The 23,968-nt window shown below is 34.7% G+C and overlaps 1 protein-coding gene and 1 pseudogene across 1 annotated transcript; both read left to right on the top strand.

Moving 5' to 3' along the window:
• Window positions 1-8,535: 8,535 nt before the first annotated feature.
• LOC120277639 lies at window positions 8,536-18,273 on the top strand (annotated as a pseudogene).
• A 1,518-nt stretch (window positions 18,274-19,791) lies between these two features.
• On the top strand, window positions 19,792-21,012 carry LOC120277638. Its single transcript, XM_039284495.1, has one exon. The coding sequence runs from the start codon at window positions 19,792-19,794 to the stop codon at window positions 21,010-21,012; it is 1,221 nt and encodes a 406-aa protein (XP_039140429.1).
• The last annotated feature ends 2,956 nt before the right edge of the window (window positions 21,013-23,968 follow it).

The following is a 23,968-nucleotide window of genomic DNA, read 5'->3' as shown; positions in this document are numbered from 1 at the left end:
TTTAATGCTTTATTTTTATGATCTATAGGAACCTAATTTGAGGGGAATTGTATGTCCTGGTCCTCTGACTATCATTCATGAATCTTGATTGTTTAATTCAATAAATCTATCTAGTCTATGAGATAAATCCCATGTGATTGATATTCTTGTTAATGTGGATGAGGAAGCTATGCCCCGATGTTAAGAACACATATGCCATGATAGATCTATGCATGCACTAAGAAATTAGGTATAGCTAGGTTTCCGGATTAGGGATTGATTGCCCTTTAGGCTTAGGATTTGATTTGCTCCTTCTCATGGAATTCTTGTACTTAAGGCAAACATAGGAGGCTAAGGTAGGGGAGATTCCATCTTAAGTTTCTAGTGATTTAGACCTAGTCACCAAAGATTGTGGTTAGTAGGCCTTTGAATTCCCCCTGTCCAATTCTATAATATGATTGTCACATTGAACGCCTATCATAATTAACAATCAAGATAACTATCATACAACCTCCTAACTCCTTTCTAATTGTGCTTAACGATTCTCCAATTGTATTATGTAATAATTTTGTAGAAGTAGACTAAAGAAAGAGCATAAACATTTAGGCTATTGATTAAGTGAAAATGAAGTAATAGAAATCTCTCGCCATTCCTGGAGAAACACGACCCGCGTGCTCACCCATGAGGTATTACTTGACGACCCTAGAGGTCCATCAAGTTTTTGGCGCAAATTGCCAGGGAGCGCTTAGTCAAGAGATTGTAGGAAACTTGTAGCTTAGTGTTTTAGCCATTTATTCTTATTGTGTTGTTTTATTTATATTCATACAACCTTAAAGACTTATTGCCACCACTCTTTTCTATAGGAGACTATTCATGACTAGAGCTAATCCCACTGATCTAGCAGAAGGAGACAATAAACCAGAGAAAACCCTAACGTTGTTAAGAAGACTTCATAAGAGGGCAATTGTGGAAGCAGGTAGTGGTAACGCAGAATCTGCTACCATGGCTGGACCAAGAAAAACACTGTCAGAGTATAAGAGGCCACAGTTCTTAGGAGAAGAGTTCAGTGTGCAAGCCCCAGCTGTGGCGACTAACAACTTTGAAATCAAAGCTAGCACTATTGGGATGATTCAGAACTCCTGTCAGTTTCATAGCCTAGTAGATAAAAACACAAATGCCCATCTCTCAAAATTTCTGTAGATCTGTTTGACATTCAAGATGAGTACAGTTACAAGTGATGCAATCTAATTGTGACTCTTTCCTTTCAGTTTGAGAGGTTCGGTGTACCGGTGGCTTACTTCTCTAGCACAATGTTCTATCAAGACATGGAACAACTTGGTGAAAAAATTCCTTGGACGTTACTTTCCACCAAGCAAGGTAGCAAAGATCAGACAGGAGATCTCAGTATTTAAGCAAGGAGAGTCTAAAACATTGTTTGAAGCACATGAATGATTCAAGGGGTAAGAGATCTCAGTGTTTAAGTAAGGAGAGTCTGGGATTTGGGGGTTGTGCGGCTCCTTCTTGTGCTTGGAACTTGGTGAGGTTCATTCGGTTCATGTCTAAAGCTCATGCAATCTTTATTTCTTCGCTAATTCTCTCTGAAATGACTCATAAAAGACTCCTCATTATATAAATGGCCTCCCAATATCTAGTGATGACATAAATAGATAAAGTGAGTAAAAGGACATTGACATTAACTAAAAAATGCATGATAGTGCAAAGAATCTATAAGTAAAGCATGGTGTATTTAGACACTTCTTAAATTTCTCCAAGTTATTCATCATAAAGCAAGAAAAGAGAGCAAAAATCAAACTTCCAAGTTCAATCACAACCCTAGATTTGTCATCCTAACCCAAAACCAAGAAGAATAAGGAAAGAAAGAAGAAGAAAGTGTTTACCTCTAGATCCAAAAAAAGAAGAAGATATGGCTTCAATCCATATAGAAAAAGACGATCATCCAAAGCCTTCTACTTCTCCAAGAGATAACAAAGAGAATGAGATCAAGAAGAGGGAAGAAAGGGAAAAGGATTAGGTTTTACAAAGACTCATAAAACCCTTAAATCGAGGCTAGAAAATTCAAAGCACTAGCGTGCTTAACCTGTGAACTGTTATAGTAACTTTGCTATTGTGATGTGCTACAGTAAAGAGCACGCTTGCACTTCTCCAGGAAAGTACTGGTGTGCTTCACCTCATGCAAATCTCTGGAATTTCAAAAAATACTCAACAAAGATAGGGGCCTCCCAGCAAGGGTGTGCTCTCCGAACCATGGGCGTGCTTCAGGGTGTGCTTATTGCGGTTTGGCCAATTTTTCTCCAAAACTAAGCCAAACACTATCCAATAAAATGCACAGGCATAAACACGGGTGTGCTTATGTTTTAAGACTGAAAAACAACCAAAATGATCAATCCACCCTTGCAAACTCTCCCAGTTAAACCAAACACTTCCGGAAACACTCAGAAAAGATGATATAAACAAAGAAAAGGTCACTAATACTACAGTCTTATGACACCCTTGTGCCTTTCTAAAGAATAGGTATAGTGTACCATCCACAAGGGCACCCATACGGGTGTGTGGGACATCCACACGACCATATGGCACCCTATTTTTCTTTCTGTCAAATTACTACAGTACTGTGCTATAGTAATAATGCTACATTAATAATTCTACAGTAATAACATTTAACACCAAAAAGAACAAGGATACTCACATGAGGGTGTGAATGCCGATGTGTATTTTGGGTCATATATTATGCAAAAAACACATAAATGACTAAACTACTCAAACTACACTACGACACACACCCAAAGCACAAAAACAAGCTCGGACAAAAGGTACATGGAACAACATACATGGGTAAGATACACGCCCATGTACTTGTCCATGTACTGGTCAAATTCCTGGAGGTTGATTTGCTTAAAATGAGTGTGCATGCAAGTGTACACGTCAATCGAAGTAATACATACAAATAGCAAGGTCGAATCCACAGAGACTAGATAATATAAGTATTTCCTCTATCTTTGCTAGCTAACCAAATAACAAAGATCAATTCCAAATTTAATAGAAAAAATATAAAAAAGACAAAGAACCAAATCAGAGGAAATAAGAGATTAGAAACGATGGATAAAACCGTGCCCGAATTGACTTCACCTAGGAATCTAATGATTAGGATGGTTGCAAATCAATAGAGATTAAACCTCGGCTACACGGATTGAAGGAAATCAATGTTACACCAAGTCTTTTCTCAAGACTCCCTAGTATCTTATCCTATGCTAAAGGTGGAAGTGAATCTCTCCTATTTCTACCCTCGCACGATTGCAATGAGCTCTAGGATTTTCATGTCAAGAATCGGAGGAAACTACCAAAATTATAATTGAAAGGTACATGGCATCCTAATGATCACTAGCAAGAATCAATGATCACAAGGATACCTTGATACACAAGTGAAATCAATTTGGTAAAGCCTCTCCTGATAAGCAAAACCAATAGAGAATACAAGGATGAATCTGGAAGTGGAAGGCAATCAATATTAAAAAGGAATTAAAAGATAAGAATATTCCCAAGCTACATCAATCCCGGCACTCAAGGAAGTTAGCCTTCCATAAGGCCCAAGTTCATCATTACAAGTTAAAAAAAATCACAATCTCTAAAACCCTAAGCATGTAAGGAAAACCCCCTCTCAACATCATATGGTTGGAGATGATGTGAGCCGCTATCATCGCCAATGGATTGTCACTCCCGGTGACTCCTTCAAACTCCTCCTTCAACCCTTCCAAGCTCTCTTCAACCATAGCCAATAGTCTTGACACACCCTTTGTGTATGTCTGCAAGTGAATAAAGTGTATCCACTTGGTAGGGTAGTCGAATTCACAGTGAACGAAAGTATTAGTAGTAGCTACTTCTAAGTTATCTGGTCAAATGGTTAAAAGTATGATGAAATGAACTAAATCACGGAGAAATTAATGTCACAAACAAGTAACCAAAATATAAAATGAAAGTATGATGAAATAAACTAAATCACGGAGAAATTAATGAAGATGAGACATTCTGGCGATGCTCCCTTTAGGATTCAATAATAAGCACAAGATTCACAAAGTGTTCCTAAACCGAGTTAATTAAGCCATGGAAATTCAAAGATAATCGGTCCCTGTCTCCAGATCACTGATACTACCCTACGAGGTCTTGTGGAGAAATCACTCAATCTTAACACCTCATACCACATATGATCGCAAAATACTCTAGGGATTCCAAAGGGTGTATCCGATTCCTAAAGATAGACCTACACCTACCCCTACTTCTAGGTGAAAGGTACCTAACCCCCTACAAGATCCTGGTGGAGACCTCTCTTAATCTTGACACCTCACACCTCATATGGTTGCTTAGATTTTAGGGAATATAGAGATAGAATACACCAATCGGAGGGGAAAGGAGACACTCCACTACCTCATGACTCACCCTCTCAACCCTCTCTAATACTGAGATTCTAACCCTAATGGAGACCTCTCCCTCACCAAGGTGAATGAATCAATGCAAACACATCAATCAAAAGACCAATTAAGCAAGCAAGCATTAAGAACACAAGATTAAAACTAGATTAAACTCAGATTGAATGGACAACACAATGTAAAACAAAAGAAAAATAGAATCCTAGGGTTCACATACCCAAATAAGCACTAGGATTTTAGCCCTCCATGGAGCAAGTTACAAAACAAAGAATAAAGGAAAATAAATCTATAAATGCCATGGAAAACCCCTTTTAATTCATGATGATGGCCTTGATGGGTAGTCTCAACGTCTTGAAGGACTACTCTCCGAAGCTAGGGTCGCCAGTGGCTTCCTCGATGCTATGACAAAGGGAAAATCAATCAAAGTTGATAAAGAGATGTGCCCAAAGCCACAAAGACCTCCTATTCAAAACCTAGCCACTTTGCTTCTCCAAAACTGTGAAAAAAGTCTCCAAAAAATAGGGCAAAACCGTCTTTCTTAAAGCCCGAAACGTGCCTATCATGTGCCTCCATGCGACCCTGTGAGCCTCCACCCGCCTGGGTGGGCTACAGATTTGCCCATGAGACTTGGTGGAATTTTCACACATTCGTCTAGTAGGTTATAAGGTTTCTTGTCAAATAATCATCATTGGGAGAGCTTTTGAAATTTTCACATAAGTCGAGACACGGGAATGTGGTTGCCTTTGTGCCCTTCCACTTTGAAATCTAACTTACATTCTCTTGGAAGTCGGCACACACTCCTATGTAAAAGCTCCGCTTGTGTCTTGACCCTTGTAATGCATAAAAGACTCCCATATTGTACCTTCATTACCTATCTTTGCTTCATTTTCCTCTCTAAAAGCTTTCACATCTTTATTTGCACAAAAGAACACCAAATACAATTTATGAGACATAAAACATAATAAAAATGATGCTCAATGCATGTAGAATATATAAATAAATATGTTCACTCGAACACTTATCACGTCTCGAGATCCTTTCCCCCAAATTTGGCCAAAATCGGATGGCCTAAAACCCTTGCAATCTTCTATTTATAATTATAAGAACTCGACCAGTACATGGGCAAGTACACGGGTGTGTATCTTGTCCTGTGTAGCTCCCAGGAAAACCCAAAGTCTACTAATCCTAATGTACATGGTTGAATGTATACGGCCGTGCACTTCTTCATCTGGTTGTATAACTCTCAGGTCTTCGCTTCTCTATTGCTCTCGAGTTGCAAGGCCATGTATCAATCTTCTACCTGTGTTCTTCTCTTGGATATGCTCTACAACTCCTCAAATGTGCACATGCATGTTTTTCATTTACACGACCGAGCTCTCCTCAGTAGGAGAGTAATAGGGAAGTCGGTGGTTGATCACATGATGCTCATGTGATTTTCTGAGTGGTGCTCTACTGAAGTGTACAATGGCAAGTACACCGGCATGTACCCTGACCGTGTGTCTCACTGTTTGATAATTTTGACACTGATTTACTCCTGATTTTCTTTCTTTGGATTTTGTTATGCTTTTTTTAACATGTGATACAAAATGAAACAACCAAGTACCAATTATCCACAAAAATATTCTCTTTAGGGTTCATTAAGTGTTGAATAAGTTCAGCAAAATATGAATAAAATAGCACTTATCAGAGATATAAATAGAAGTTTGGGAAAGTGATTGGTATCCAACTTTTGACCTAATTTATGGGGGAAAAGAACCAAGGACTAATAGCTACGGTATGGAGGAGATCAAATGCGGCAAAGAGGAGATTGAAGGAGTTGCCAGAGTGAAGATCCATGGGTGACGATATCGGCTCACATCTATTCCAATATTGATGACATTGAGAGGGGGCTTTACTTTCCATGGGTAGGGTTTTAGAGTTTTATGTTAATTGATTAGAGATGAACATTTGCCCCATGGAAGGCTAACTTCCTTGGGTATCCGGATTAATGTAGTTTGGCAATAACCTTAATTTGATATTGTTTATTAATATAGATTGCCATTAGCTTTTCAAGTTCATCTATGTTCTATATTGTTGATTTAGCATAATGAGAGTGAATGTTTCATATTTATTTCATGATTAAGATCTAGAGATTCATTACGAGTGATCATCCCTAGATGAAGGGAATTAGGAGTGTGTGCTAGAGATAGACCACTTTCTGATAATCTGAATTGGGATCACATAGCGAGAACTCCAATTTCTCATAGGGATTTTCTAAATCTTTATGCAATTGTGCAAAAGTAGGATTATAAGAGATTCATTCCTACCATAACATGGGATTATGAACCAAGGAGTTTTGAGAGAGCACTTGGTATATTTTTGAAATCCCTAAGTCAGATAAAGTTAGAGCTTAACTATATTGAATTACAATTACATTAATTCCTAATTTCCTAAATGGAATCATATCCGGGCACTGTCTTCAACCATTGCTTCTAGTTCTTATCACCTTTGATTTGGTCTTTTATTTATTTTATTATATTTTTTTTTTGTCTTTTTAGATTGACTTTCGATCGTTGACTACTAGTTAGCTAACAAAGATAAGATTAGTATTAGTACTATATAGTCCTTGTGGATTCAACTTTGCTACTATTCATGTTATTACTTTGACTTGCACACACATTTGTGTGCGTCTCATATCAAATTTCCTCTATCACGAAATGTTTCTCAAGAGATGAAAGATCCATTCTCTCTTTGTGAGTGAATAGAGCTTTCCAATAATTAAGGAAGTGGTAGGGTCTCGGGGAATCGAGGAGAAAGCGAAAGTGATCTAAGAAGATCTTACCTAGTTCTTGGTCCCCTTCAACCCATACCCACTACGGCTAATACGAGGTATACAATTCTTGTTACACCTGCCATTAGCCACTAGGTAAAAGAATATTGTGTTGAAATCCCCTTCTTTAAGCCACTTAATTCTAGAGCGTTGTTTCCAGTAGATTTTCCCTTGCCGTTAAAAGGAATGTAACTCCAACCATATTTGGGAAACACGTTGACACACGATGTTGGAAAGGGGTCAGTTTTCACTATTGGTGTCCAGGGAATCTAGTTCCAAAGTAAAGATCTCTTATGCATTTTACAATGCCTGCCTTTCAAGTGGATAAGTTTCTTAGAGAGAATAAAGGTACCACTTTCCTCTGGGTTAATTTCAAGCCACCAATCCTGGATTGAGGCTCCTAGTTACTCATTTGAGTACCAGGATTTCTCAAAGCGAAAGACTCTAAATCGTGAAGAATGTGTACCAAAATCCAGGCAAAGAGGAGTATGATCATATCCAAATCTAGGAAGGGCGAATTGACTTGTCCTTGGAAAGACAGAGGACCAGATGTGGTAAAGTTAAAAACAATCTAAGCATATCCGCAGTGGATCCAATTGACCATTAATCCATGTGTAACCTCGACCATGGAGAAGGCGGGATGAATATTCAATATTCATCATGCCTTGTTAATGTTGATTTCATTGATAAAATCAACCTTTTTTCCCTATGTATTTTAAAATATTTTTAAAATAATATCAATATCAAAAATTGAATCAGTAAAATGTTATTAACAAAAATGAAAAGCTTATATAGACTTCTTATTTATAGGTAAACTTTTTATGTTAATAATTTAAGAATTTACATAAATATGTTTTAATATATTATAAGATAAAAGAACTCACCTCAATTGTTTGAAAATTTACTTTATAACATTGGAATAATAATAATGATAAAATTTATTTATAATATACGATGAGATAAAATTAGCTATTTCCATTTCCGCCATATTCAGACAGGGTAACGGTTGCCGTTTATACACTGTGTTTGACACGCGCGCACACACACACACTCTCTCTCTCTCTCTCTCTCTCTCTCTCTCTCTCTCTATATATATATATATATATATATATATATATATACCCTTTGAAAAGCTGGTGACCTTCAAAGTCGGGCGTCTCTCTTGTTTTCCATTCCAGGGACAAGGCAAGCCTTCTCGCCGGCTAAACAAGAAACACCTCCAGCTTCTCAGACACCAGCCTCGATCTTCTCGCCGGCGAAACAAGAAGCACCTCCAGCTTCTCAGACGCCAGCCTCGATCTTCTCGCCCGCAAGAGCTCTACAGCATCCTTCTTGCTGGTCCAGTGCGCCAGGTCTCATCTCTTTTCCTCTTCTTTTATCTCCCTCTATTTCTTGATGTACTCTTCAATGGTTTAAAATGTAGCAACGCGATCGAGATGCCTCTTTATGTTTGTAAAATTTGAAACGTTTAGCACGGTTTTAGTGTTTTGATAATTTCTGTTTGAGCACACTATGATTGATTAATGGCGTCAAATCTTCATTAGACCGTGTTTCTTAATCAAAAAGACTACTTTGAAAGGAAACACTCATATGTTTTTTATCACTGGCGGTGTTTAATTTGAATGCATACATGTTCTTGGAACAACCTGTGGTTCACTAGTGCATCAGACCGTGTTGGTTTCTTTTACATCCCGTGTTATGTTGTTTTGTGCTGAACATCACTGATTTTATTGTATCTTGTACAGTTACAATGCCGAGAAACACTATCGCAAGCAGACATGCTAAGAGACCAACAGAGGAGGGACAGAGCTCCCTAGCTGTGACAGCCCCCTTTGCTGATACTGAAGATTCTAAAGACGAGCATTTCAGGAGATTTAGAGTTTCTACAGTTGTCAATGATGACGTTCTCACAGAGGTCTTGTCCTGGGTTCCAGCCAAGGCAATGGTCAGACTACAGCATTGCAACAAGGTCATGGCCAGGCTGATTAGAGATCCCTTCGTCCAAGGCCTTCACATGAATCGAGTCAACCAAGGACTCGCCATTATAAATTTGAAGTCTCCCGTATTTGATGCAATCGCTCTGGACAAGGCCTTCGGTCTTCCAGCTGAGGCGCAAAAATTTATGAAAGAAGACGTCAGAGAAAAATTGGAGTGTCAAGACGGCCTAATCGTATATTGGAGTAATTCTGGTGACCTCAGGGTATTAAACCCGCTTACTAAAAGGTTCTCTATTATTTCCACGCCTCTAGGACTTCGCCATGGCGGGAACAAGAAACTGGCTGTATGTTTGCGGGCTATTAATGGTAAAGACTATGAAATAATTTCTGTGGTCTCAGATCACAGAATTGTAGAAGAACGTCCAAAGCTAGCTTTGGAGGTTTGGCGTTACTCCACACACAAATGGGAGCACATTGCGAGATTTGATTCTATTAGCTTTGACATCTCAATGCGAAATGCAGTAGTTGTGAATGGAGTGTTATATTGGCTAGCTTTTTGTGAAGAACGAAAACTGATTTCATTTGACATAAATACGAAGATACAGCAATATGTGCCTTTCCCCGAAAATGTCTCAAGTGAAATTTCTGTTTCTACACAGGTCGCAATCTCTCCTTGGCCCAATGAAACACTGGCGCTTATCGAAAACAAGAGAACTGGACGCATAATGAATATTTGGGTCAGGAAGGGTACTGCCTCTGCAGAGTCTCACTGGGTTCATGTTGAATGCATCAATCTGAAGATTGGAAATGAGGAAGCATGCTTTCATGCTTTACTTTTTGATAAGGCAGTTATTATGTCAATTCAAAAGAAGATTTACAAATTTACTTTTAAGGGAGAGGCATTGGAGGAGCTTGGACAATTTAGAAGTACTGAATTAAGTATGGTAAAAAAATATGTCGGCACATTTCTCTCAACTGGAAACAATGAACACCGTTTTTGATGTATAGAAAATACATGACAGTCATGACAGTATTTTTGTTGAATGAGGACATATAGTACAAAAATGTTCTATCTTTTTCATTCTCTATGGTTTTTTTGTTGAATAGAAATGCCTGACAGTATTTTTGTTGAATGAGGACATATAGTAGAAAACATGTTCTTTTTCATTCTCTATGGTTTTTTTTTTAATAGAAAATGCATGACAGTATTTTGTTGAATGAGGACATATAGTAAAAGCACCTGTTTGAGAACATAAAAAGTGTTGTAAATACCCCCGATTATAACAATAGACAAAACTTTCATGTCAGGCCCATGTTTCATGTTTCACATACGGCAAATTTCTCATTAGTCACACCCTTTTTTTTATTTGGAAGGCCATTTTCTTTGTTTGTAAACTGGACAAAATTCGAGCTAAAGAAAGATTAATTGACATCAAATATAAACTTGCTAGAGTACACCATGCAATGGGAAGAAGTCACTTAGACAACTGCTTAATTAATGTCTGATAAAAGTTATCATATGCTTATGAAATTTGTTTTAAATTAAAACTTCTCTAAACAATGTACCTGCAGTACTTTGGTTTACTTATTTTGCTGTGGTGTATGATCTGACTAATTGTTACTGGATTGGTGAAGTTGTTTGGAGACAAGCACCGGAATGTTGTACATTTATATGAAAGAGATTGCAGTGTGCAAAGAAGACACCAAAAGATAATTGAAGAGGCTCGAGCAGTAAAGATAATGGTTTCTGTTGCTCGTTTGTTAATATTTTTCAATTGTGATAATTTTAATCATTCCTTGTGCAGCCAAATGTAGTTAAGGAGTTCCGCTCTTACTTGGGTGAAGATGCTGTCTCTGCTATAAGTGTCTAGAGATGCTATCTATGTATTAGTTTATTTCATGCTGTTGGACTAAATTCAGAGTTTTTCTTTATCTATTACATTAAATCACCTCCTAGTTGTAATATTCAGTCCCATTTTACTCAAATTATTGATTATTTATTATATTAGTTCCTAATATCTAGAACTTCACAAGTAATAGAATTGTCAGGTGATTTCCTTTTGCTTTTCATGATGATTTGCCTTACATGTTGGATCATTTCTTTTCTTTATCTGCATAAATTAGGCATTTTTTTACTTCATAGAAGTTAAAAAGAGAAGTTTTGCTTGCTTTTTTTATATGCATATATTTAAAATTATGTCACCTGTGATACTTCTCTCAGTTCTCTGCTTTTTCATTGATTCTCTTTTCTCTCTCAAGATGGTGGACATTATTTCCTGACCACATTAGAGTTTATCCGTGTGGTGCAAACTAAACTTTAAACGCATATGTTGATTTGGGAAGCAATCAATCAATCTCAGAATTAACTTGGAATTAATCTATTATTTAAACAACTGAAACTGTTTTGTCCTTTTCTAGTTGGTCCAATCAAAGTTCAATCCCATTCCCATGTAGTTGGTCCTAATTTCTGATTTATGTATCAAACTTAACTTAAAAATATGGATGGCCTATTAACATGCTACATTGCATGATCTCTTAAGCATAACATGACTTTTAATATTAATATTTGCAACACGGAATATAGAACAATAGACAACATCTCATAAGGTATTTGAAATGCCTTCTAGTTGTGATAACTCTTGATTTGTTTGTTGCAACTCTCATTTCACATACTATTGTTTTCCTGATAACACTTGGTAGTTTACCGCACTGGAACTCCGGAATTTATAATGGACACAACCTCAGGCCAATTCCATTTCATCGAGATGAATACACGTCTGCTGGTTTTTCTCGTATTCTGTATCAATTGAGACTTTTCAAGTCGTAAATTATTGAAAACAAAATTAATTGAAAAGTGAAATTTGAACATTGTGTTGACTGTAGATATTTAGCTTGTATATTTGGTTAATAGTGTTCTCTACTGCATGATGGACCTGATAATTAGTGAAAACTGTTGTGTATGGAAACTGTTGTGCATGAATTGAGATCACTGGATCCTGCCATAGTAAACTTACCAGATATGCCAGTTTCAACTCTGTTTATGATAACAATCTCAGATCATGTGCCATTGCCAATTCTGAACACGTTTTTCCATTTTTGGATCTTACTGGTAATTTCATTGGATATAGATTCTCAGATTGCACCCTGAAATTCTGAGGTGTATTGCTTCCATATTTTCAGGTTTTTGTCGGCTATTGCATCAATAAGTATTATCAGATTGATCACCATTCATTTTTGTTAATCAAGTGTTCCAAAAATATGTATAAAACATTAATTTCTAATTTTAATGTGATGTTTGAAGGTTGAACATCCAGTAACTGAGATTATTGTTGGTCAAGATCTTGTGGAATGGCAGATTCTTGTTGCGAATGGAGAACCCCTTCCTTTGACACAATCAGAAATTCCTTTGGGAGGTAAATTTTGAGTAGGATGATTGCCAAACACTTATGTGATGGAAGTTCTTTGGCAAAACTTAATGCATGCCCTTGTACTTTTGTCCTTGCTCTGTGTTTTCCATTTTTTAGTCCTCTATTTGGTTCTTTCTTCTTCTTTTTCTAGAACTATAACATGCAAGTATCTTGCAAATCATAATTCAAGTTTAGCTTTCCCACATACATCTGTTGAACAAGTCAAACACCTATCTTGGAGTTGTCTGCTAGCCTAATGTTGTTCATTTTCGAAATACCTTCTCTCTCTTTGTTTCACATTTGATGCCAAGTTTTAACCTTTATCTTTCACAGTTGCTAAGGTTAGTTACACAGATAGCTTTCGTATCTTACACCTAATAAAAATTCTATAGAATAAACAATCAAACTTGGTTTACCTTTCCAAAAGTTTCTGCTTGTAAAATAATCAACAAGATTGAGCCTAATTGTCACGCCCGACGCACAGGCCCCACATGTGACATACCGCCACGGCAACCCAGGGAAGGTCAAAGACCTGCCTCAACCCTAGATTGCCGTAAGGCTAACATGTTCCTTGTACAAAACTCACTAGAATAACTAGGAAAACTCAACAATAATCTGAATGTAACAATTCTCTACACAAGACTAACTTGATTATTTTAAAGATAGGAGACATAATGCCCACACTTCAGAATACAAAATTTTACTACAAAACAAACGCTGAGTATGGTTTCTCATGCAACACTTAGACCACAACTAATACAAGGGTTCCTAAGATATAGAAATGAGTACACAAAATCATCCTAGGAAGTGGCCAAAGCACACAATGCAGCTAAGGTTAGTGCAGCCTTAGTTGCTGCATGTATTTGTGATAGGGAGTACATTACTTCAAAGGAGCTCTTCCCAGGTATTTGATTCTGTGAAAAATATGCTTGCTGTTCTGCAGTGATAGGCATCTTCTTGTATTAGTTTTATACACTTATGTACTCAGCATGCACAAGTGGGGACAGATTACTTTCACTGTGGTATACAAATCCCCCTTTCAGGATGCATCACCCTGCCAAGTGTACAGTGGAACTTGAGTGGGATAAAGAACAGATAGATGACAACCAGGAAGTATTCAAATTCATTATCACCTATCAATTAGATGGAAGTTATTTAATTGAGGTAATGATAACAACCCAAAAGCAAGGCGCTGATGCATCTTTCTTCTTGAAATTTGATTTTTGTTTGTTCTTTGATTTATGTATTAAAAATTACTGTGGTGGTGTGAGAAGGCTTGCTTATAAATGTCTGGTATATGGTGAGGAACATAATATTGTGATCAAAATTGATAACTGTAGTTAGTTGTTAGGGTGCATGAATTACATTTCAGTAGTTTTGGGGTGTCTGGTGGTTGATGGGGTTTCAACTGAGATCATCCATGACTTATTTTTATTTCTTGTTATGGTGGCTCTATAAAGCAATGAAAGTAAAATGTCTATAATTGTTCTTGAAAGTCTTTTTCTGGAAATGTATTGGAAGAATTGAAGTTTTTAGGCTTCGTTTGGTTGGGAAATTGCAAACACCCGTATAAAGAATTGGAACAACAATAATGTTACTTGATAAGAAATAATGAAATATTAGTGAGAGATATTACCCACCTAACCTGTACTATTTTCATACCTGGAATAGTGAGAATAATTAGATTTGAGCAGAATAACCATTCTTCCTATTCTCATGGGCATCAATTAAGCATTTGGCTGGCATAATTAGCCAGCGTTGTTTCTCAACCAAATGGTTTCTCAAGCATTGTCTGGAATTTCTTGTAAACTCAGTACATTTAACATGTCTTATGTTTTACGCAGTTGATGCAACGTATGTGTCTTATTACCTCATTTTAATAATAGCAGACTGAGGATGGCAATTCCTGTGGTTGGGAGATCAAGGTTGTACATTTAGGAAACAATGAGTTCAGAGTTGATGTGGATGGACGACATACTCATGTTACTTTGGCACTCTACTCCCAGGTCTCTTTCCTAGATAATTTTTGACTAATTTAGAAGCTTTATATCTTCATAAATTGTTATCAAATTATAAAAAAGAAGTATATGTCGTACATCTTCTGTGAACTATGTGTTGCCTAATTGCCAGGATAGTATGAGGCACTTGCATATTTTGCATGATGAACATCACCACCATTATAGACAAATTATTAAAGCTTGAACGGGGAAAAGATGATGGGTCCCAGCATAAATTCAGATTTGAGGTTTCATCTCACCCAAAAGGCAGTGTTTTGGCCCCTATGGCAGGTCTGGTGGTTAAAGTTTTGGTGGAGAATGGTGCTTCTGTGGAAGGAGGCCAGCCTGTCTTAGTATTAGAAGCTATGAAGATGGAGGTTCAGAGGAGCAATGCTTTGCTTTCTTGCTGTTCTTTAAACTTTTTAATTTTTTTTTCAAGAGGTTATTTTTCTAACTACTGTTTTTACTTTTTATCTTTCAGCATGTTGTCAAATCACCCCATGCTGGATACGTAGATGGGCTCCAAGTAGCTGTTGGCCAACTGGTTAATGATAACAGTGTTCTTTTCATGATCAAGGTATCCATGCCATTCTATTTCTTATTTTCTGAAATTCTAACAACTTGAGGAACCCATTTCTTTGTTCACCTCAACAAATCTGTTGATGGTATGGACAGTTTTTGGTTCATCATAAATGGGATTAATGGTGAAAAGTATAAATTCCACTTCTTTCCTTTCACTTGTATTGTTGCATCTAGCATGCAAAAGCATGCCTGCTATCTTATGAACCCCTTTCTTACGATCCACCTGAACTTATTAGTCTGCCATTTTATGTTGGAAGCTCATCTAGTGGCAGGAGGTACAGAAGCATGTACATCAAGTTTACACAATAATTGTGGTTAGATTCAAATTTTTTTAAAAAAATTATTAAGGGTGTCTCGCACATGATTTGACTTAAATAATTTTGAAGCAGGAAAGTGAACAGTGTTTACTTCTTAGGGCTATTAATGGGCTTGTCTGGTGGATCCACCTGAAAATTTGGTCAGTAAACCTCCAGTCTTGATATAGAATAAAGCCTAGGCTGGCCACAGGTCTGTGTTTTCTGAAATTGAAGGCCTGACTTGTCTGAAACATATCCTGAGAATAGCCTAACATCGGGTCTGATAGGTCTGTGTTTGTTTCTGAAAAATCTTGGTTGGATCCTGTAAACTTAGCCCAGAACCAACTTGTGTATAAACCTTAATAGGTTGGATGTTATGATAAATCTTTGGATGATAAGATTGGTTTCAAGCTAAAATCTGTCAATGATTAAATATAAAACATGCCCAACACATTTATTTTTGCTTATGCTTATGAGCTGGATTATGAATTTTAAGCTATTCTGAAAGCAGTTTCAGTTGAGTGTTGGGTATAAAACCCTCTCCATCCTTGTGGAATATTCCGCTTTCCTACAGCTTTTTGCAGGTTTCCCCATGTATGGCATACTCCTGCTTTCTTACCTTCAAAGATTACAAAAAATTCATAATCTTGTTTCATTTCTTTTGTAAAATAATGACATAATGCATTTAAGGCACTGATTTTGGCTGTTGCTGTAGAGGCTTTCCATAATGCATTTAAATCTTTAGCAATAATAATAATAGTAGTAGTAGTGGTAGTAATAATAATAATAAAATAATTACTTTTGATCATTAATTGATGGAGCTTCTAAGGAATAGGGATGCCTTCTTTCTTTTTCTTCTGATTCTGACCCCCAATATTAGCATCAATGGTATTTGTCGATTCAGACTCAACTTTTCCCCTGGTTGTTCAGTTTAGTAAGCCATGGATGTTGCAGTTGATCTAGCCATTGATGTCGTATATGATTAAGTGAATTTCAAGATTCATGTGGACCGTCATGTCAACTTCTCAAACTCTGGTTCATATTCATTTGCAACCAGTTGTTAGAGTAAAAGTAATGATTATATTAATAAATGGTGGAGTTACATTTATTGGTGTAGAAGAGAGAGGAAAGAAAAGTTATGATAGAGTCACTAATATGGTTTCTCCATCCAAGGCTGTAGCCTCCTTAACTAATTGAGCAATGCTGAAATATTCCGGATATCCCGATTATTCCATTGCAATTGTTTTTATAGCCTCTAGTCAAATATCAGTCATATCTCCTCCATAATTGCTGATTCTAATTCCATTTGTGCTGCTGATCCATCTTCCTTTTCTGCCTATTCTATTTCCTTATTTTGTTGACATATTTTCCTTTTTGGGTGCAGACCCTTAATGGCCAGGATTCCTTTAAATCCTGCACCTCAACTGGTCCTTGATTTCCTGCTGAAATGCCCTCATTTGGATTTGCATGACTTGTCTCTTCACGTATGATTTGTTGTCATAACACCAATTGTTGATGACTTGCTGGATTATCCAAAAACTTTAGGCCATTTTTTAGCTCATCCTTTAATTACAATTATCCCAACTAACTGCATTTTGATTTTATTTGCAAATTTCTTCCTGTTTTAATCACATCAGCATGGATGGGTTAGTGTGGTATTTTATCTATAAGGGTCTGTCTGTCTAATGTCTATGCAGCATACATTTCACATACGAATGCCATATTCTACAAAATTGGTACTTCCGGATTAAAATTAATGAATAATTTTTCATTCAGTGGAATTTGAAGCACCAAGTTTAAAAGAATAAGATAGTTTGCCAGTTGACATGTTGAATTTATCTGAATTAGTACACAATGCACTGAAACTTGAATTCAGTACTTGCAAAATGGAATCTGATGAGTTATACTTGGCTTGTTTGGTCTATCTAGTTCAATTAAATTTTTTAGTTAAGTATTGTGTTCTAAATCAGTACTTTACCTAAGCTTGAGGTTTGTACATTAATATTTGGCTACTGGATGTAACAAATTCTACAATATTCATATGATTTTGTCACCACAATTCCTCAATTTACTATGTGCTCAAAATCAGGCTACTTTAAATTCAATTATGCACAATTTTGTTCTGCCTAATTTAACAAGCTACTTGAGATTTAAAATTTAATGCGTTCTGCTATATATATATATATATATATAGATATATATATTCATTCGCATACACTCACGTGATAAACTATTCAAAATCACGTATCTTGCTTGTTGAAATTTATTGAATTGAATGGTTAAAAGTTTCTACCTGAAAGTTATTTTAGTGTAAACTACTCAGTGCCTGTCTAATTATCTTCTCTCAATTTTCATGTGAACAAATCTCTGGATGGGATCAATGATCAAAAGAATTTATTTTCTTTTATGCTTCTGTACATCTGCCTAAATTTTCAAATAAAATTTCTGCTATTAGAGCTCATGACTTAGAAGCTTTTAAATTCTATTGGAAAGAAAAATACCATTGACAACCTTGAGCAGTCTAATGTGTTATGATCACCATACAGGCATGCTTTTTTTATGCATGTGTCCAATTTGTTAAATTTTTTTGTCTTGCAGAAGTTATATTGTTATCAATGTTTATTTGTTCGGCGATGTGCTTATGATTGTTGAAACTAAAGTCACAATGTTAACCAGGATAAATAATCTATTTGATGTCGGGAGAAAGGCTTCTTCCTACCACAAGTCAATTAGCATTTCATGCTTCACGGATTCCAGTGTCTCCAGACAAACCTGAGAGTTGGACCAGAAACTGAAAGATATCTGAATTACAGTTAGGAAAGATAGGTCACAGAACTAGTGAAGATTATTTTTCCTATTTTCACACATCCCTATATGTTCTAGTGTCTTCCATTAGTCAAGTAAAAAGAAGAATTCAGTTTACTTCTAAACTTATAATATCCATTGAAGTTCTCATATATGAATTGTACTATGTGGCAATTAGGCAATATGGCAAATCCTTCCGTTACCAATCCTGTAAAGTGTAAAGAATTTTTATGCATCTGTGAAATAAAATCACAGTAACTTCCTGGAAGTGCAACCCCATGAAATGAGTGTTTCTTCCCATTGTTGAATCAGATTCTGCAAATACAATGCTAAATTGTATAGATTGAAACTCATCGATGGTTGTTAGTCGATGTTGTTATTTGTTAGGTTTTGTTCTTCAATCATGTTAGTATCATACAGTGTTATCATGCACATTATTAGAATATCTCTAGTGAACCAGAGTGGTCTATCCAAACTCATATAGAACATGTTGATTTACGAAATATACTGTGATTTTTCTTCCTGTTTTCTTCCTAAGCAGTGTCCTGATTTCATTCTCTTGTAAGTTTTGTTATTTTTAAATTAATTTCTGAATCCAGGTATGATTAGATGCTAAAAACCACTTGAGCATAAGGGCTCCTTGTCGTAATTCGACCAGTGGAAGGATTTTTAGTGATCTTCATTGTTTTGCTGTTCATTTACATGTTTCTCTTATTTGTTTATAATACTATTTGTTATTTTTTACTTCAATTTGTTGTGGATATCAGTGAATCATTCATGCTTGTATCACAACTTTAAAAGTAGTACATACTCATATAAGGTGTGGACATTCAATTAAATATAGCACAACATGATAATCGTCTCAAATTATTCTTAGGTTACCATGATATTTATTTTGGCCAGGAGAAAATCTCCCACATGAAATGTGTGCTTAATCTCTTCTTTGTTTCTGTCAAGATAGCATGCCTTTTATTATTTTTCTGAATTTATTTATAGAAGTTGATATCATGATGAATGTTATATTCCTTTGACCAGTGCTTTATTATATAGCAAATAGCCTTATCTTAGGAAGCACTACCCTCTAAGGGATGTACTATTATATTCCCTCTTTGAAGTCTACTCATTGACTTAAGATCAAAAACCAAAATTGTAAATATGATTAATTGCAAGAAACTTCCCCTCATACTAAAATTATACAATTTATCAGTGACCTCTTGGTCTATTGGCACGTGTTCTATCATGCTGAGAAGACGAGTTTGAATTTCAGTCTACGTAGGAAAAGAGTTAAGATGTGTTGAGTTTGAATCTAAGATAGTATTTTAGTTCTATACTAATTAGTAAATTACTGTACAAATTACCATAAAAATTGTACTCCGATCCTTATTAGAAACAATAAAGTTATCAAACACTTGTAGCCGTCCGCTATATATATACATAAACATTATTAACATAGGGAAAGATAAAAATAAAGAAGCCAAAGTATATATGACAATGTCCATATCTACAAATTAAAGAGCTCCTTACATTATCCGTGTCCATGAACCTCCCAAACGATTGTCTGATGGAGATTCTTTCATGGCTTCCGGCCAAAAAAACAATAATTTTAAAGACTGTGAACAAGAACTTCTTTCACTTAATATCCAATTCTTTCTTCAACGCTTTACAAGCGAGACATGTTAAGAGTACCAACGCCGGCATCTTGATGAACAGGCACGGTTGGCGTTACATAAGTGAAGTTCTTTTCTTTGATCAGGCATCCAATGTCCCACCAGATTCTATGAAGATTTTGAGCAGGAAAATGCAGAATCTTTTGGGCTCATTTAATGGATTAATCTTTTTTGAGGGGAATGATTATCGTTTGTATGTGTTTAATCCTGTGACAAAAACTATTGCGGAGATACCTTCTCCCCCAAACGTTCAACTGCATATAAATGCCACACTCTTCTCCCGGGCCATGTGTGTGAGCTCTGACAATGGTGAAGAATTTGAGATGATATTCATAGCCAGAAAAAAGAATCTTGTTACAAAACCCCATCTGGAGGAGGAGGAGGAGGAGCCCTTCTACTTCACGTTTGAGTGCATGTCTTACTCATCTAAATACATGTCCTGGGAGTATATTGCTGAGATTGATCTTGGTGAGAGGAATATAATTGCTGAAGATCCGGTGTTTGTGAATGGGTATATCTATTTTCTTTCTACTACAGCAGCAACTGATACAACTAGCGTCCATCCCTACATTCTTGCCTTTCATGTTGATAAGAGGAAGTCAGAGTTTGTGCCTTTGCCAGAACAAGTGCAAAAATTGGATGGTGATAGTTATGAGGTAAGAATTGCACCATCTAGCAATAATAATACTGATGGACAGTTGTGTTTAATTCAATATATTAAGAAAGAGCGGGTGGTGGTATGGGTGATGATGTGTCATTCTTCGGCATCATCATCATCATCATCATCGTCATCATTATCATCACAAGGCTTTTGGAGGAAAGTCCATGAGGTTGATATAATCACATTGGGACTAGGTGAGGTTGATATTATGACATTGAGATTTGGTGAGGACCGAGACAAGGAGATAGGTAACTACATATTGATCGATGGCAAGCTTCTTGTGTTTTCGGTTTCAATGTATATATATACTTATGATTTTGTTGAAGGATCTTTGAACAAAGTTGGAAAACATAAACAAGGCGAGCGTCCGCGACTTAATCCATATGCCAATACTTTACATTCATGTGGGAAATTTGAGCAACAAATTTAATTAAATTGAGGAGAATTAATATGATCTAGCTAGCTCTCCCTATATATCTTTGGAATATATATATATATATATATATAAACAGTTGATTTAGTTCGATGGTTTGAATTTTTTAGCTTGATATTCACGCAAATACATTATTATTATTATTATTATTATTATTATTATTATTATTATTATTATTATTATTATTATTATTATGTGTTTACATATATACCATTGATCTTAAAGTATTACCTAGACAAAAGATTTGCAATAAATCCAAAAATAAAGCTTCTCATACATATATACTTAAATAATATAGGCTTAATTACGGGGTAGTTTCTCATAAAGAAAGATAAAACATAAATTTGAAAAAAATTGAGTAAATAAAAAAAAAACTCACGATTAGTAATTTACAAACAATCTAGAGTTGAATTTTACTACTTGATTTATAAAAATAGAGAAAGAGAGTGAAATTAAGATTTTTTTTTTATAGATTGTGAGAGAGAAGTAGGGATTTTAATTAAGAGAGGGGTTGTATCTATTTTAGGGTTTTATTTATATTTATATTTATTATCATCATTATTATTGTTTTTTTAGATATGCTAAAATTTGATTGTTATTAAGATTGTGTATGATAAGTCTAATAAAAATATATATCTAAAATATAAAATTTAAAAATGACTTATCTACAATAATAAAAAATTTAAAAATAAAAATATTAAATCAATCTATATTTGAGTAGATATCTTATTTATTATTATCCTTAATATTTAATTTTTATTTAATATATTTATTTTATTATATTATTTTTTAAAATAGTGAGGATTATATATAAAAAAAATCCATAGTGCAGAGTCTGCATACCATCTCCCAGACTCCCACGTGATTATTGTTATGTATTATTTTTTTTTTTTTAAAAAAAATCATATATGCATATGTTATATGTGCCATGGGTGTGCAAAAAAAAAATTCCCCCCATCCACCACTGTGCACAGTCATGCATATTCCCTCCATCCGCCACTATGCACAGTCATGCATATTGGAATTTTAAGGAAATGAAGATTAATAAAATAATAATATTAATATTAATTTGTTAAAAAAAAATAAATTTGTTTATATATATAATTGATTATTTTTAAATATTGACTATGTCTCCATGCAGAGCAGGGGAGTATCGAACTCATGTTTAAATATAATTCTTAAACTAAGGAAAAAAAATATATCGTAGAATTACATGTGATTACCTCCAAAATATACAAAATTTTGAAGAAATATATTCAAACAAAATATAAAATTTGGAAATGCATACCGACATTTTGTGTTTATTCTGTACAGTACTAATACATGAATGCCCCCTGATTTTTTTTCGTAAAAGACAGCATGTTATATTTTCTCTTTATTTTTTTGTTCTTTCATTTGTGACGTCTACAATTATTTTGAAATTTTCAAAACAAAAGTAAAAAATCCATAATATTTTTTAAAAAAATTAATTCTAACAATATGAAAATTATTTTTTCAATACAAACTCAAATTATTCCCACTAATAATAAGCGCATGCGGAAAAAATCAACGGTATATGTAGCATAAATAAACAACTATTTATTATAAAAAAAACTCGCAATTTGATGTATATTGATACCTTTCGAGGTTTTATAAAACAAAAATATATAATAGACTTTATATTAAATGAGGTCTTTTAAATTTTATATTATTATTATTTTAATTATTTTAATTTAAGACTCTTTGAATACTTGAGATAATATGTAGAGCATTTATATATATGGTATATTAGAGAAAGAAACAAGTTATTATTCAAATGTGTGTATTCAAATAATCAATGAATTATAAGAGAACGAACAGAATAATGTAGCAGAGAACCTATAAAAACTTATTGTTAAGAAAGAGAGACAATGATAATTATCAACAAAATTTATAAATTGCTATAATTGTGAAATTCCCATTTGTAAGGTATTCTTATCATTTGGTATTTATAATTGTAAATGCTTGTACTAATTATGAAAAAAATTAGTAAACTTATATTTTTTTGAAATATTTTGAAGCAATACATTTAATCGATTGCAAAAATGATTTTTAATTTTATTTTTTTAAAAATTTTAATCCAATCGCAATAGGCGAATGATAGTATGCTTAATTTCCTATGCAAAAAGTTGAAAGTTCAATTTACACGGTTTTGTTAAAGATTTGAGACATTTGTAAAGTGACTTATCTACACTATCCTAAATAATAATAATAATAATAATAATAATAATAATAATAATTAACAACAAATAATCCGATTAAAATGAGATCAAATGACGAATCTAAATAACAAACCAATAGACTGAAAGAGAGCATGAGGAACAAAAAAAATCCTTTCTGAAGAGCATGAATCCTAAAAATCAAATCAGAACAACTACACAAGGATATGATTTACAGTAGTTGTTCACAGTTTTACAGAGAAACAAAAGAAACAGTTTAGTTTGCATGTGCATGTTAGAACAAAAGTAAAACAAATGGAATCCATAAGCTTACCAGCTGCTGGATTGATTGATCCCAAACCACTCTGCCAGCACTGCTTCCCCTCCTGCCTTTCTTTTTCCTCCGAATTAACAAAGATGAAGAAGCCTCTTCTGATGATGATCATCAAACTCATTATCACTAATCAATCAATATTCATTCATTCATTCATTCACTCAACATGTTTTAAGTTTTTTTTTCCGTAACATGAACTCTATAATATAGTTAATAGAGTTAAAATATTAATTATTAATATTAATTATTAATTTGATGTTTTTACCAATTTATGAAGACGTAAATTAACTCAAGAATATTATAAAGCTTATCTACAATTAGACATCAATATAATTAGTTTTTTTCGTAATGCACATGTGGTTTATTCATTTTTTTAAATATATATATATAATTAATTTTTTCATGATACCATTTTGTGAATACATGTATGCGTATAGCCTAT

Source organism: Dioscorea cayenensis, chromosome 15 (assembly GCF_009730915.1).
Source record: "Dioscorea cayenensis subsp. rotundata cultivar TDr96_F1 chromosome 15, TDr96_F1_v2_PseudoChromosome.rev07_lg8_w22 25.fasta, whole genome shotgun sequence".
Classification (NCBI taxonomy): Eukaryota; Viridiplantae; Streptophyta; class Magnoliopsida; order Dioscoreales; family Dioscoreaceae; genus Dioscorea; species Dioscorea cayenensis.
The sequence above is the reverse complement of the archived record's forward strand: the minus strand, read 5'-3'. Positions and strand labels throughout refer to the sequence as shown.

What these genes read in the sequence shown, in the direction of transcription:
- LOC120277638 (XM_039284495.1), top strand. Translation starts at nt 19,792, where the DNA reads ATGAACCTCCCAAACGATTGTCTGATGGAGATTCTTTCATGGCTTCCG.